Here is a 17,467-nt window from a genome sequence, read left to right on the forward strand (position 1 = left end):
AAGTTTATTTGTATAGCACATTTTACACAAGGCAACTCGATGTGCTTTACACAAGGAAAGACAACACATAAGCATCAAGAAACAGTAGTTAACATTCAGAGGAAGAAAAATAAATAATTTCAATTATTAAAAATTGTTTTTTCTCCAATTAGGTCGACTTCTCAAATATGTCAGTCGGGATTTTTTTTTAAAGTGGAATTTGGTGTCGCCAATTAGCAAGGTGGCTCAAGTTGTAAGCTAACCCACGAGCTAACCATTTAGCCTCCGAGGTGCTAAAATAGGTTACAAAATTTACTAAAAAGAACATACAATAACAATCTTAAAACATTATTCAACAAACTTTAAAACATTTAACATAAGGAAGTTTAAAATAATAAAAAAACACTTAATTAAAGCTGTTTAAACAATTAAAAATGATTAAAGTACCCTTTTCTGTAATTTTGTATTTTAAATTGTAATTTATATTATTTTGTTCATGTATTATTATCCGACTTGAGGTTTGGTCCAAGATGAAAACAATTAAAAAACGCTGTTAAAAATGTAGATGTAATTTTCTTATTTTTTTTTTTAACAAAATTATTACATTGGTAGAACAGTACATTTGATCAATAAAGCCTAATAAGACATTTGTGTTTTGAGTTGTTAGTTTATAGTGTTTTCATGAGTTTTGGTGACCAACGCAAAAATGCTGATGATGTGAAAGTTGTTGACGTATTTGAAGTATTTATCTATTTGTTTCTTTTTCCTCTGTAGGCTAACAGGTTTCCAGGTGCCGCCTCCGGTCACAAGCACTGGGAACGTCTTCTCTTTGAGGCTGACGAGCGACTTTGCCGTCTCCGCACATGGCTTCAGGCTCATCTACGAAGGTCAGAGCGTGTCAACGCGTTGGCACTTGTGTCTTTGTGTGAGTGTCAATGTTTGCAGCAACAGTGCTGGAGGAAAAAAAAAAAGGAAAAAGAAAAAAGATGAGGCGCGGGTCGCCTCAAGTTGAACGAGCAAGTCCTTCTCCGCAAATGTTTTCAGTCGAGTCAACATTGTGATGTGCTCACAAAAAAAAAACAAAAAAAAACACTGAAAATGAAGCAGAGTGACAAGAGAAAAGCTGAAACCACAGAAGCAGGCCACAAAAAAAAAAAGAAAAAAAAAAAAAAAAAAGAAGAAGTACCGGTATATAAGACGTGACGAGGTTTTGCTTAAAAAAAAAAAGAAAAAAAAAAAAGAAAAAAGAAACAGAACATTAAATACTTTATAGGTAGAAAAATACTAAGTAGTAAAACATTTGACATTTAGTCACAATTGTGGCTTCCACAAAGGCATCATGTTGATCTTCCACCGAAACAATATGGGGGCCTCTTATGTTTCTCTTTTATTCCCAGTCCAGCGTCTTTGAAGGACTTCAGAAAAAGTTCTCCAGGAATTTGACATGTTCACTTTTCAGCTTGTCACGAGTGACACTTTAATTCTTTTCCACAGCGAACGGCTGTCAAGACCGGCCGGCATTGTGAGCGATCGAATCTGCCGGTAAAAGTGCCACAGTGTGACCCAAAAGTGGGACATTTTCAAAATGAACCCACTTACTGAGGACACTGTGTTAGAGACGTACTGGTGGAGGAGGGAGGACATTTTTTTTTTTTTTTTGTCCAAACTGCCAGTCCTCCACTTTGTAACTCGTGAAAATGCTTGGTTTCAAAAGCTGAGAATACAGTGTGCAAATTAAGCTTGCTCCAAGTACCAATTCCGAAACGGCCGGCTGACAGCTGAATCGATTTAAAGTCTGGTTGGACTCCAAAACGGCTCATTTCATGGCTCTCCATTTTTTCGTTGGCCTGGAAAGCAATCCAGGTCATGGCTCTTATTTATTTATTTTTTATTTTTTTTCATAAAATGGCACAGATCAATTCTCCCGCTTACCATGTTGTCCAACTGAACTCTTAGGACGACCTTCCAGTGATTCTTTTCAAGACATGATAGTATGAAACCTCCCGTAAAATGAAACATTGGGGAAAATCCTGCCTCAGCACTGCTGGGTTAAAAGTAACCCAAATTGAGTGAAATGGCTAACCCATCGCTGGGTCCAAAACGGACTGAGCATATGTTATTTATTATTTGACCCTGCACATTTAGAGTAAGTTTTTTTTTTTTTTTTTTTTTTTTTTTTTTAGCAAGGGGTAAAAACTACCCATGAGTTAAAGCTGCCAAAAAAAAAAGAAGTTACCAGGTTATCAGTGTAACTATCTTCAAAAATCATACTCAATTTATTAGCGTTCTCCAAAAAGACGAATCAAATTTGACCTGTCAGGGGTTGTTGTTAAAGCACATGCCCTAACAAATCCCACCAATGTTTTCTAGGGATGTAACGATAATGGCAATATAATGATATTAAAACTGCCACAATATCGTCGTCGTGATGTTCACAATATTTCAATGCAATAACACATCTGTTAACAAAGTCAGGTTGATTTCCATTTGTGCAGTTCGAGCACCCTCTGGTGGCTAGTTTTTTAGTGCAATTTAATTTTCATTAGGGATGTTTTGGCCCTTCGATGTTTAAATTCTACACTAATTGTCAGGTGAAAGGGAACGTAATATACCTGTGGAGGAACTCAATGTGTGTGTGCATTAACATAATAATAATAAAACACAACATTTATGTTATGTAGAAAAGCAAGCACAATATTGTGCTTTTTATTTTTAGAATGAGCTATTTTTTTTTTTTTTACAATATTGTAACCTTTTTTAAATATCGCCAACCTCCCCACAATATCGTGTTCACAAGTTTTGCCTTGTACGAATACATTCCATCAGTTGCCTACATGTATTTATTGCCCGAATATCAACTGGCCACGCCTACGCGCAGCGTGCTGTTCTAAAAATAGTAGTTTGGGGGTAATTATAAGCTTCCCTATTCGTGTATTTGCGTTTTAATAATTTTTTTTGTCTTTACCATAAGCATTCCAAGCTTAAGTCTGAAATGTGGTCTTGATTTGTTTTGACAGCTTGCAACATTCACGAACCTGAACATCCAAGTGTGAGCATTTCATCTGTAATTTAGGCATCACGACGCATTGGAATGAAGCGCAGACATTTTATTGACAACCTCTTACGTTCGCCTCGTTTGGATGTCAGTTCACGCTGATTGATTGTTTTTCATCACTACCGTTTTAAATATGACATTTACAAAAACGTTGCCTTCTTGCGCTTTTACCGTAGGCCAGCAGTAAACAACTTGACGTCATTCTCGCAGATGAAAGCCCAGAGATATCAAAAAATAAAATAAAAATGACTGAAGCGGTGGCTAAAATTAGAACTCATTATGCATGATCGTCACCGTGTCCAGATCAGATTTAGATTCGGGGGAAAAAAATAACTTTGATGTGCTCATTGAGGAAGTTAGCGTAAAGAGTGTCGGCCCCGCGGGGGCAAATGCGATACGACAATCTCAACAATTTACAACCACGTTGGGCCATGGAGAAGTTGTCTTATGCGTGCAATTTTTTTTCTTATCTTGCTCTGCTGTCATATAAATGTCACCGGTGATGAACTACAAAAACACTTGCGTTTATTGAGTAAATAAAAGCATATTTCCTCAAAGACTGGCCATCCGTGTAATAGATGCTGTGCCCCATTTGTATGCCAGGTGGGTTCATTCATTTCAGACAAAAACCTTTTTCCCATTACTCACTGCAATCAACTCATTTCATACACTTTTGTGTTCGAGGCTGATTGCAATCATTAACCACGTTTCTCTGTTGTTTGAAATTAAGGCAAAAAAACAACAACAATATGTCCAAACAGATTCAAAAGGATCTCAAACGTGAAGGCAAAACAAGATTCCTCACCCTCATGAATGCAGCATGTAGGTACCATCCGTTCTTGTTCCTACTGGGAATGCGTCAAAACGACTTGCAACGTTGAAATGTTTGCGCTCTCAGAATGCTTCCCGGGGAGTCATCTGAAGAGTCCCCCGTTATTTATATGTGCATCATCCACCATCCGCCATATGCGGCATCCCATAATGCTCATCGGGGAGAGCTACACACGGGCGGAACGATCCAACATGGATTATTTTTGGCAGGTCCATTTCCGCAGCATGTAATCCTCCTGTTAGCCTCACGCTGGTTGCAATTCCGTTTTTTTTTCGATTGTGACATGTATTGTCTGCAACGGCAAAAAAATAAATAAAAAAATGAGGACAAATAGCTGTTTACCATGTCCATTTGAACAAATTTTAGTTGGATTTTTAGCTACTGTATATAATTAATACATCTATGTATTCTACAACATATCTGTAGAGTTTGTTGTGGGATGTATTAAAAAAAAAAAAAAAATAGCCATAGTGGGATGTATTAAAAAAAAAAAAAAATAGCCATAGTTTGCGACTGTGTTGTGTAACCCATACATTAAAAAAAAAAAAAGAAATCTAGAGCAGGGGTGTCCAAATCTGGTCCTCGAGGTCCGCTGTCCTGCAGGTTTCCCACCTCCAACACACATAATTCAAATGATCAGCTCAACAAGCTCTGCAGAATCCTGATAATCATCCTGGTCTTTAGAATCAGGTGTGTTTGAGGAGGGAAACGCCTAAAACATGCAGCATAGGGCCCAAGAGGACCAGAGTTAGTGATTCCTGTCTCTCATGTTTCCCTCTCCAACTCACCTGATTCAAATCAGTAGCTCATCAGCAAGCTCTGCAGAAGTCTTAGTATTCTGATAATTTGAGTCAGGTATGTTGTAGGAGGGCAACATCTATACCTCTGGTCCTCGAAGGTCAGTATGCTGCAGGTTTTAGATGTTTCCCTCATCTAACACTCCTGATTCAAATCATGAGCTCCTCAACAAGCTGTGCTGAAGCCTGATAATGATCCTTCATTTGAATCAGGTGTGTTGGAGGAGGGAAATATTAAAACCATGCAAGATAGCGGCCTCCCAGGATTGGATTTGGGAACCTTGTTTTAGAGAGAACCAACTGAAATTGGCATTGTTTTATTCTGCACTAATTAAAAATGGACCGTGTGATATAATAGTAATTTTGAACAAGGTTATTTGTATCCATTTTTAAATTTCCTTCTGTGAAGAAAAAAAAATGGAATAAACTATACGTTTGGCTAACACTGGGGTAATGATTCACATAGTTGACTTTAGTGCCACTGGGTTGGGATTCAGTCCCACTCAAATTTAGACTCGTGATCCATCATTTGAGGTGTGAGCAGGAATTGAATGTATGAAGCCCACCTACCTGGAAATTCTGTAGCATGAGTTGTAAATACAAATATGCCGTTCAACTGGGCACATCAAATCAAATCACGATACTGTCAAGCAGGCCTGCATAAACATGGAGCAGATGAGTTGAGAATGTGGTCAAACCGCACGTAGGGGGTTCCGCATCCGACATACCCTCCGGTGTCGACGCTGTCAGCGGAGGTTATCCGGACATGCGATCAGTGTGTGGCTCGAACCCGAGCCCACCTGCCCGAGGCATGCCTCACACAGGGGAGGGTCGGGCCAAGTTTGCGCGGGGAAGATTCTTCAATTCTCTCTTTCAATGCGTGCATTTTTTGGAGAAAGAATGAGATCTGCCATTTTCTCTCTTTGATGTCATTGTGGGATATCTACACACAAGCCCCCCCGCTTGTTCCTGTGAAGACCGCCAGAACATCATTAATTCATGGGGCAGCACACATGCACACTGTATTTTTATGTATGTGTGTGTGTGTGTGGGGGGTGTGTGTGTGTGTGTGTGTGTGTGTGTGTGTGTGTGTGTGTGTGTGTGTGTGTGTGTGTGTGTGTGAGGGAGGGAGAGAGAGGGAGTGATGTATTATTTAGCATCATGTCAGAGGCGGTTTGATATTGTGCTGATGAGAAGGAATCACAGATGATCGTACACACACAGACGCACGCAGCATGTTGAATAATTTTTCTTTTTGTTTCCGCCGTCCTATTTCACCTTGTTCATTTAGAATGACGGTGGCCAACGGAAGCCCGACGAAAACGCCATATCTGCACGTTCGGTCTACATTTGATAACACATCAGATAATCTCCAAGCAGCAATCTACGCCAGAATTATTAATGATAATTATTGGACCCATATCCATATTCAGCTGTTTTGTAACAGGAGCTTTTCATATTCAAAAATTTCTTTCGACAAGAAAAAACCTGAAAACTGTTTGCGACGTTTGTAGAACATTTAGTGAACGTTGCGACCTTGAACGAACCCTGACGAGAAATCAATATTCACTGCCTTCAGAAACACTTGCAAATGTTCGACAACTCAGTGGGATACGGGCAGGGCGACCAGACATCCCGGTTTAAGCAGGACTCGATGGATTTTGCCAGCCCCGTTGTTTCGTTTTGTCAGCATGCCAATTGTTTGGCCAACGTGCATGTCAATCAAAGCTAGATACTGTATGCGTAATTAATAACATTAATTAACATTAATTAATAACATTTAACACAAACAAGGGCTTTCTTTTAGGGTAAGTGTGTCGGGTAGATGAGGTGAACCAACTTCAGGATGTCGAATAGGTGACATGGCTAACAACCTTTGGAAGACACCAACCTGAACTCTAAATATCTCCAAGGTTTCAAAGCATCCCCAGTGTGTATTTTTAAGTGCTGTGTCATGCTCCTCTTTGTGAGCGTGATCAAGTTGCGGTATCAGTTGTGGTGACACCGCTTGAGTGCGTGCTGACAAAGACACTCAGTCATGTAATGGATGTGGCCTTTTCACTGACAGGGAGGCACAAAAACAGCAACGGCACCGCTTGTTTTTGTTTGCAGACCAAAAGAAAAAGAAGCCTTTGTGGACTTTTGTGACTGGCAAACATCATTATGACTGTTTAATATTCAGCTTGGGCTCAAACTCCGCATCTCAATACAAATAAGCTTTGCTTTCTCAAGAAGATGAAACCGAGCAGTCAGCCCAAAAACTTTGCAAAAAAAAAAAAAAGTATTAACATTGGATCTTTTTGTTAAGGAATTTGGATGCAGCCTTGGTTCGAGAAACATCCATTGCATAAAACATAACCTGCACTGGCGACCTTTCTGTAATTAAGCATGTAGCCCTGCTTTGCTGGCATACTTGACCTTCTGTGTTAATTGTAAAACTTAATCGCCGAGTAAATGTGATCATATGCAGCTGATGAACAAAGGTGATTCATACAGTAGCATGTGGACCTCCTAAGAGGCCTTGCCTTCTGTTATCAGATCCATTGATTTGGCCTGGGATGTCACCTGTGGCCTTTAAAGTGTGATTGGTCTTGGTGTGGGCTCACACCATCATAAAAGCTTAATTAACTCTGTAGACAATCTTTTAATTAGCATTTTAACATTATTAACTGTCATCCAAGTACAGCAGTACCCATGTATTAGTGGGTGATAGGGACCCAGCCCCGAGAGCCCTCCAAAAAAGGCTTTAAAATGCCTGTTGATGCCTCATGATGGCAGCACTGTACTACTGTTGTCGAAATGATACTCCTCAACTGACTTCATCATAGTTCATTAGCATCATAATACCACAAAATGGTGGCAAAGTAGGGGAGACCGGGACTAGTTTTATCACACTTTTATATATTTATTGGAATTAATACATTCTATATAAACAAAATGTATACCATATATATATATATATATATATATATATATATATATATATATATGTATATGTATATTAATGTCATTTTCTTACTTTGTGTCAGTGCACAGTTACATTCCATCAAATAGACGGAGTGAACATGTGACATTTTGCCCCACCAATGGGTAACTTGTCACACTATATGGGGTAAGATGTCACACTGGATTTTGCAACTACTCAAACATCCTTGTTCTCCTGTTTTTTGTTTGTTTGTTTGTTTGTTTTTTGAAAGCCAGAGACATTGTTTATTATTGATCTTTAAAATTGACCATAGTCATTGAGCAAACTTTAAAATATTATGAAATAGATTAAAGTCCTTTGGAACTGCTGGCATGTAGGTCGTAATTCTCAGCCTCAAATGCCTGTTTTGCTTCCCTTAAACTGGAAATTTGAGATTAAAATAGAATTTCAAAAGAATAACGCATTTTGGTTAATGGATGGATGGTTCACCATGAAACTTTAAACCAGTCCTGACATGTGGGCATACTGTCGTTCCAACAACTGGAAAATCCGTAAAACAATGGAAAAAAAACAAAACAAAAAAACAACCTGGCAAACTAATTTCCTCACTCTTCAGACTCGTCATCTGAAGAACAATTCTGGCATATGAAAATAGAATTGCTAGAGGTGCAATTTTCATTGGCCCATTCTTTGCATGTGACAACAAACCCAAAAATGACTGAGACAAATTGCCCCAAACTATGTTGGCTAATATTTGCTACAGTTTAATGTTAGCTTAAAACAGAGTAGTGACTGATGCATGACAAGGTGCCTGAACCTCTCCTCTAATGAGTCCACGTGATTTGCTGCTAGAATTTACGTACGACGCCTGTTTCAAAATATATGAAGTTGAAAAGTTTTACTATGGGTTGTGCAAAACGGATAGCTGGCCCTCAGCTCAGCACACAATGTGCTATTCTCTTCTCAGACAGTACACAACCTGTTACCATTTATATGGAGAAAACTAGTATTCCACTTTTTTTTGCTGCGCCCTCTGGTGGAGAAGAAAATTGCAATATGACAACTTACCCGTGCTAGCACCAGTCTGCCCCTCCACTCCCCAAGATAAAGCTCCTCAGTGTACTTCAATATTTTTTTGTTTGTGTGTGGCAATTGTTGGCCTAACATGATTATGTGTTCTGCCACAACTACAGGCTGACTCTTTGTCATTGTAACAGCCTGCGTTCCCCACAGACAAAGTGACTGCTCTCTTTCTTCACTACAGCGACATGCATATCTCACACTAGCAGTTTTAGCACACAGGTCTTGTTTCATTTTTTTTCCCCCCGCCCTCCTTGTTTCACATCTATTTCTTTCATCTCTTATTTTCACCCACTGTTACATGCAGCGCACCGGCAAATACGCATGAGGCTGTGCACAAATACGCGAGTGCGGCCCGGGTCATGCATTTCAAATGAGGGAGAAAATGTCAGCACTGTCCCTGGAGACAAAACTGGGGGGTGTCAGAGCCAAGGATGCAAATGCGGAGGTGTGTGTGTCCATATTGGAAATGCATGTAACGCCGCATAGTCCCCATGTTAATTCATCTGCAGAAACACAATTTCCCATTAGATTTATGTAGTTTTGGAATCTAAGGTTTACGTTACACTTTTGGATTGTTAATTGCCATACAAGTCTTGGCAAAGGTTGATCAATTGTGTATTATTCTACAGCTTCATCTTCTTGTCTGTTGTGTGCTGAAGGGTTGGATCCCAAAACGCAGACACAAATCAGGTTTTATCTATTTATTCACATTGAGAAGCAGAATCTATTAGAGCTGCACACGGGAACAGTTGAGCAATAATCCGGCAAAACACACACAATTCTTAGACCCTTAAATAGACAGTCAATCAATCTCATTGGTGGTGGCTAGACATGTGAGTACTAGTACTGACATGGAATTCTCTGATTTCCTGTTTACTCCGTAATTACAGATATTCCTGACATAACAAACATCATAAAAGATCCTTAACAACATATAGTCCAGACATCATATAGCCTAAAACTAGTTGAAATTGGATACTGTTACATCAATACCAAAACAGACACCTAATGGGTCGTGAACTCTGCCGCACGGTCATGAACTCTACGCAAACTTAACCTAGGCATGACCCCAGACATGAGACAAGACCCAAACATTACTCCTGCATGACTCGTGTCATGACATTGTCCCCCATCACCAGTAGGTGGACTCAAATACCCCAGTCACATAATATCCAAGTTAATGTCCTTTATTTTCCTGCTCCTGTAGAAAATGAGAAACCACCTAGCTCATTTACATGACACGTAACCCCCCTCAAAATAGGCTCATTTTAGCATGTTAAGAAAATGGTGAATAGGTTGCTGTAATTGTTTATCTTTGGGGCATTTGACATTGAAACACATGGTAACTGTTTTAAATGATGAAAAATGCATGTCCCGTTTAATATCTATAAAAGAGATTCACGAGTCTTACATAGCGGCACATTAATGACAGCATGTCCGTGTCTCAGTGTGACGACGTAATAATGTCATTACAGCAAATGGATCTCGCCTTGACAGGACACTGATGATGTCTCATGTCCAAAGAAATGACAAAAATCCAATTTGTGTAAGCCTGAGAAAAATGTCCCCAAAACGTACCAAAACGTGGTTATCGGTGTGACACCTTGGTATTTTAATTAAAGTGTAGCGGGCGACACAAAAGCAGTTTGATGTGCGCCAGATGATATAATGACCTCATCTGAATGATGTTCACTACTTTTTGTGAAAGAGGCATGGCCACCTTGAAAGTGACTCATTGATACCAAATTCAGGCCTGTCAGATGTGTTTTGATATTACAGTCTCACTTGGAACTTATGTGTATATCTGTCTTTTCCTGTCTTGGCTGGTCTCGGCAAGTCTTGGCTTGTTTTTTTTTTGTTTTTTTTCCTCCCCTGTCTTGTCCATTCCAGTACTTGTGGCTTAAAATAATGTTGTACAATTTGGACACAATTTGATATACTGTACTGATAAAGGATTTTTTTTTGTTTTTGGTAATGTAATTTTCACTCGACAGCAAGTGTCAAAATGGCCTCCGGGTGGCTTTTCATCCTTAATTCATATTCCACAAACACAATATTATTCAGAATGTGTTTGGACTAACTTGACTTCCTCTTTAGGTGAGTTAGCATCTGTTTATATTAGTCGTTTCTCATCACATATCCTCAAATCACGAGGCTTGATGATGCCACTCATATGGCTGGAGAGAGTTTGGGCAGTCCCTGGTTTCGAGACAGTTCGATGCAAATGATTGATGGATGATTGCCTGAAGGAATTGATGGATGTGTCAAGTGACTGATGGATGGACGATGTCATAACTTGAATGTTTGCAAACATCAGTCGACTTTGACTGGAGTCTATTTTTGTAATCGTACTTAAATGTCACCGTGTTGACATTTCTGAGTCACTCTTTCCACCCATCAAAAAAAAACCCAAAACTATCCATTCATAATATGGCCATGAAATCACCCAAATATACAGTATGCTTGTAATTTTGACCTATGAACATAATGTTTATAGGTTTTGGAGGTCATGCGCTTGCATGCAAGCTTGTGCTTGTCACTCGGCTCTCCAGGCAGGTTGCCATTGACGTTAGATTTAATAGGTCACACTGCAATAAGCGCGCCTATTAGATACCCCGCACAGATTGACACGCACATACAGTACTGAAGCTAGCCAAGCAACGCGTTCACTGATGGTGTTAGCAGGGGCACACATACACATATAGCATATTTGCGACTTTAATAGACAATGACAGGGTAAGTTGTATAATGGTGTAACCACAGGAAAACAACAATGGTTTGCAAGACGCTTCTTACTACCGCATCAGCTGCCGACACATAACACGAGCGTCCTCGAGACTGCGAACATACAATGGTTACTTGCAACATGCAGTTCAACATAACCTTGGACCACATGCTCATGTGTTAAACTGCAACTTTGCTGAATGAATGATGATTGATGAAAGGTTCTCTGTATCTCACTGAGCGATAAATGCATGCTAATGTAGCCGCTTTGGGGTTTTCGTCAGGGTTTGTAAAAGGTTTCAGAAGATCTTCGCAGACAGCGGCAAATTGAATATGTTCACAATTTCTTTGTAACAAGTAAAAACTGTCTGTGAACATCTTACAAATCCTGATGAAAACCCTAAATTTGTTGTGTTCGCAAGCATTCACCGCTCAGTGAGATACCAGCTTTATCGGCCTTCAGATTCATAAAAAGGCTTATGCCAGATATCGACTTGGCTGATAATCAGTCTATCCCTACTAGTAGGAAAGGTTGACTTCCCAAAAAGACTTTCACCCCAATAGACACATGTAGGCCACTATTTGCATAAAAGCAATACTTGAACTTTCAATCAAGTCTTCACTAGTCCAACAGACTTATGCCGAGGCGCACACGCATGCTGGCTATGTCTCTACAGGCACTAATGTGTACATGGCGTACTGCTTAATGATTCATACATCACTTAGCAGCATTAACCTTGCACAGGCCCCCACCTCACTGTCAGCACGCTCGCTGTCGCTTTCTTTGAGGACAAGTCAAAGATCTGACTGAAGTGGCTGCTGAAGGGGAGGGTAAAAAAAAAAAAAAAAAAAACACCCTCCGGCGACCCCTCGGGGCGTCACTGTTCATTACTGCAATTGCATCAAGCAGGGAGACTCTTTCAAAGTTGGCAGTTCTTGGAGGGAGAACTTCAGGAAAGGTTATAGAGTTGGTAAACAGAGAAACAGTAAATGCTATGGGTGTTGATTGTGACGTGATTCCCGATGGTATCGCCAAACATCAGCTGTGATAATCATAATCTCTACGGTCCGGAGTACTGGACTGTCTATGGAGCTTACTTTGGCCAAGGTTGATCTGCAGCGCGTCATCTCCATATGGGACTGGACATCAAAGTGACAATGGCTGATAGAACCCTGACACTAAAGCGAGGAAGACATTGAAATACAAAAGAGGAGCGCATGTATGCGAGTGAAGAAGTGTCGTGCGCTATTGATCAGCTCTCAAGGGCCGCATTCATTTACTCAGCTCTGTTCAATGTCACATGTGGCATCTGATCTTCTTTTGGAAATCTCTTTCTCTCGGCCTCTCTGCTTCTCTGTGGTGTTCAGTCTCGTAATGGATATTGATTCAGTTTCAGGCACATACTGTAGCTTTCGATCTTTCTCCGCTAACCCCGTCTGCCTTTACAATCTCTCGGTGAGGTGACGCCATCTTTCCAGATGGCACTCATTTCAAAGTGCCTGCGTGTGCATGTGTCGCACACATAACGATTTCCTATTGGACGCCGGCTCCCTCCCCCTGGGCCTAACGACCCGTTATTGATTGGGCCAATTAGCATTCACGCCTTTTAATTAATACTGGAGCAATGATATTCACGGGTGCACACAGCTAGTTTGAGGCAGGAAAGGTGATCATTTTTTTTCACTTAAGGAAAGCCCTCTGAGCATTATTCAATATTGTTGATATCCAGCTTAAGATACATGTACCCAGTACTAGTCCTGACTAGTAAGACAATTCAGCACATTAGTAGAAAGACTTGTTTTTGCTTTCCACTGCTGAAGATGCCCTTTTCACACTGCACTTGGTTGTCTTGTGTTCACCGTGTAATAGGGTGCAGGGACGAGAGCGCACAAGCGCAAGCTTGCCCATATTTGGAAGATGTTTCTTAGCGACCCAGGAGCTAGCGTGGATGCTTTTCCTGCTAGACTATTGCTGTTAGCACTCTGAAATCACTCTGCCTATTGGATGGGCCTTGTAACGTCACAGCCACACAACTCCCGAATTTAAATTTACGCACCACTGTGCATACACGATGAATGGGTTCGGTGTTGTGATGCACTCTAAGTGCAGCATGAAAAGGCAATTTTTGCATTTCTGCACACTGCTAGTACGACTCAAGGGGCTAGATGTTAGCTAGTATAATTTCAATATGTCATTGCTGGTACTAATAGCATACATTTGTCACCTAAATTTCCATTTCATCACTAGTACATGTAGTTGTGGAATTTGCCCAAATGAACCCCAGTCCGTGGCAGGTATCTTTGACAGATGGTTTGCGCCAAATTGCCTAGATTGGTGCCTATGCTGTCAAGTGTTGGCATAGCATGGTGACCAACTTTGATCATTTTGCGGATTCACTATTGTAAATGTGGCTCCTCTTACAACAACGGTATGTTTGTGAGACGTATTGATAGCTTTATTGATCACCCCGGCATGGAGCGGGAAGCACTCACATGGTCTTGTCTACACACACACACGGGCTCATTGCACACATGCGGAGCAGCAAAGTGGAGGTGAAGGGCCTCTAATTGGGCCTTCTCGCACGGCCGTGTGAGCGGTCGGACGGCTGTCATTATGTGCTCATTCACTTAGACGCACAAGGGGTGGGAAATCAAATGGAAGTCGGCATGTTGGGCTGACGTCTCGGCAACAGAGAATCTGGCTCGCCGCAAATGAGCTAATAGCGGCGGACGGCGCCGCCGTCTCCAAAACGATCGACCCGTTCCTGGCAGTCAATCAGGTGTCACCGCATAGTTATGCAGCAATGTGATTGGATGATTGGCTGTCACTCAGGTGCCATTATTTAATTCATGTCCAGCTTTTTGGAACAGGTGGTATAATTCTGTGGAGATTCTCAAATGGCAGTTTCAAATTGATTTTTCTTTGGACTGCAACTATTTTACTATAGCCTGCGATAAAAAGAACATTTATTTGATATTACATAAATCATGCTCTGCGCAGAAAACAACATTGTGAAACTTTAATAATGAATGAGTCGTAATGGAAAAATGCAATCGTATAACTCAGATTGTTATTCTTGGCCAGAGGTCTTTGAAAGATGAGAAAATACTTAGTATGTTGACCTGACTGGGGGTAAAAAAAAAACCTCCCTGCTTTTTATTGCAGGTCTTTTGGAGTAAGCTTAGCCAGAGTGCCGTGAACACTAACCTAGTCTTTATCTGGTTGTCCAGAATGGAGCTAAAATCGCCAGAGGTTGCTTACCAACATCTCAGCTAACCCTGTGACTAATCGTTCACACGGCACACATACAACATCAAGGCATCAACACTATAAAGCCAGACTCCTGGCTGCTGCGGGGATGAAGGTGCATTTGCTGTGTAATAAAGACCCAGACCCGAGACGTTGGCGGTCTGTCGCCCCCCGGTCCTGTAATGTTTGATCTCCACGAGCATTAGCAGCACGCTAGCGTGGGTACAAACGCATCTTCACGGCTGCCAGATGTCGTCGGATGCAACCTCTTTTCCCTCCCTCCGCTTTTGGTGCCGCCATAAATAATGGTAATTGCGTTTAATTACACCGGCGCTGAGGTGACCGTGATCGTTGCTTTATTGGAGATGTTCATCACTGTCTTTGTAAGGTTGCGCTTGTGAAAGTTAATTGCTGACAACGCAGGTTTTCCAAAAAACATTTGCGCTTTATATTCTAACATGGCTCGATGTTTGTGATATTGGGATGCCAAATGTGAAAAAGTTCTCATTTCAAACCAGGTTGGATCTGGATCAGATGCAGATCATCCTTGAGCAGCATTATATACAGTGATACCTCGGCTGACGAACGATTTAGCTCACGAACTTTTCGCCTCACGAACATTAAATTTGCGAGAATTTAGTCTCTGCTGACGAACTACTTTTCGGCGGACGAACCAAACCACGCGGTCGAACAGCACCACGGTGGCGGCCACGAGAAGCTGACGCACGCTCACGGCGTCCCAGTTCGTCACCCCCTTTCTTTTAGTGCGGACGCGGTTTGTGTTTGATAGACATTTTGAGTGTACTTTTGCTATTATGGGACCGAAAAAGACCCCACCACAGGCTAGTGTTAAGCCTAATGCTTACCAGCGAGGGACGGCGATTCGGCGGCGCGTTTGCATTGTAGTCAATGGAGTTCGCGCCACTAAAAAAAGCGAAAGTGCCATCACGTACCTCAAAAAAGGAGAAAATCGTGCCACGGCTGTTTAGTCCCAGGAAAGAGGTGAAAGTAGTTGGCGGTGCTCACTTTTTGTTGACTCGCTAAAGTGCTCCACTTCCTTGTTCACCAAGGGACACACCTCCTCCGCTCCGGTGAGCACGAAAGTGCGAATGAGCGACAACCGTTCCATAAACACTCTACGCGGTGAAACGCTCGCGAATGAAGTAAGTCTACCATTGCTACTATCCTTAAGAACTACCATCACAAAGTAAAATAAAACGACTTTATTATACAGTATAATTTATTTCTTTAATTACAATACAATAGCACATTTATTATACATAAAATAAGGTATATTTTGTGTAGTTTTAAGGCTTATTTAGTAGAAAATTATGTTTTATAGGGACCTGGGAACGGATTATTCTCATTTTAATGGTTTCTTATGGGAAATAAATGTTCGGAAGAAGAACTTTTCGGCTTACACACACTCTCTGGGAACCAATTAAGTTCGTGAGCCGAGGTATCACTGTATTTAACTTGGGAAATCCTACTTTATATGTTGGCGATTTGATTTTCCAATACCTTTTGAAGGGCTTTAACACACTCAAAAAGGCATCACCTTTTGCAAGGACATGCACCCTTGTTAGAAGTTCATACGTTTTATGCAAGGCTGACAATTGTACGAATTTGTGGCACAAATTGGCACGACTCGAGTCATGCCAATAGAAACCTTCCGAAACCAGTATGACCCACTGACTTATCATGAAATGACACATCAAAAGAAATATCATATACATATTTGTTGTTTTCCCTTTTTTTTGTGTCAATTTACAGAACATCTTTTTTCGTGTCGCTTTGCCAGCCATTTTAGGCTAATTTAAAAATAAATAAATAAATGCGTATATGCAGTATACTCACTGGGAAATTAAGTCTATATCATCATTCTACACTGCCGAAATTGCTTATAAAACAGATCTCATAAGGGATTTAAGGAAGTTACTCTGTCCAATTGTTTACTTCCCCCATTCGTCATCCTTTTGTTAAACGTTTTCCCAGCGTGATCATCTTTAAACTGCTTAATTTTACCATGCGAAGGCTTTTATGTGTAGAATTTGTCACATTATTTTCAAACAGCGGCTGGCTCATCGCCACGTTTATCTTCTCATTTAAAAGCCACACATTCAATAATACCATTATCTCATTGCGTGTGCGTGCGTGTGCCTGTCAGTGTATGTGCGAATTCAGCCGTCATTGTTGGGCATTAGAAGAATTTGCTTTTGAGCACACATCTGAATGACAGCTCAGCGGATGCTTTATTAAAAGTGAAGGCAGACGGACGTCCTCCCGCTGTCAATAGTGCTAATATATCACAAATATTAGCACTGAAAGCACTAAATGTCATCTTCTGAAAGGAAAAAAAAGTTTTGCCGACTGCTGAAGTTTTCATGAGCTTCAATCGTTTTTAGATGAATGCATATTGATGCAAAAGAGGTGTGATTAAACTTTTTAAATCGTTTTAAGTTGTCACAATGTCAAAAAAAAAGTGGCTGAAAAGAAATGTCTATAGTTATTGTCATTTGAAACCACATTAAAACCACATTAAAACAAGTTTTCATATTGAAAGCAGAATACAGTTATTCATTTTGAATAGTTTTTTAGAGATAGATTTGCATTCTTCTGTAGGAATCAAACTACGAGGGTCTCCTATTGTGGCTTTTAAGTTTGTCCACCAGATGGCGCCGCACTTTACCTCGTTCAAAGCATGCAGCAAAACATAACACATTTTCGTTGTTTTCTACAAACTACTTTTGCTATTGATGTTGGATGGTGGATGGCTTACATTTGATTAAATACTGTATGTAATAAGTCACTCTAAAAGCAG

General features: G+C 40.6%; 1 protein-coding gene across 2 annotated transcripts in view; it reads left to right on the forward strand.

Moving 5' to 3' along the window:
* csmd3b (CUB and Sushi multiple domains 3b) overlaps positions 1 to 17,467 on the forward strand; it is a 331,521-nt gene that overhangs the window by 151,467 nt on the left and 162,587 nt on the right. For both annotated transcript variants that reach the window (XM_077507458.1, XM_077507460.1), the window contains exon 7: positions 754 to 866. In XM_077507458.1, coding sequence (XP_077363584.1) covers positions 754 to 866 — 113 coding nt within the window. The remainder of the gene's footprint in view (positions 1 to 753; positions 867 to 17,467) is intronic.

This window comes from Festucalex cinctus, chromosome 19 (genome assembly GCF_051991245.1).
Source record: "Festucalex cinctus isolate MCC-2025b chromosome 19, RoL_Fcin_1.0, whole genome shotgun sequence".
Lineage (NCBI taxonomy): Eukaryota > Metazoa > Chordata > Actinopteri > Syngnathiformes > Syngnathidae > Festucalex > Festucalex cinctus.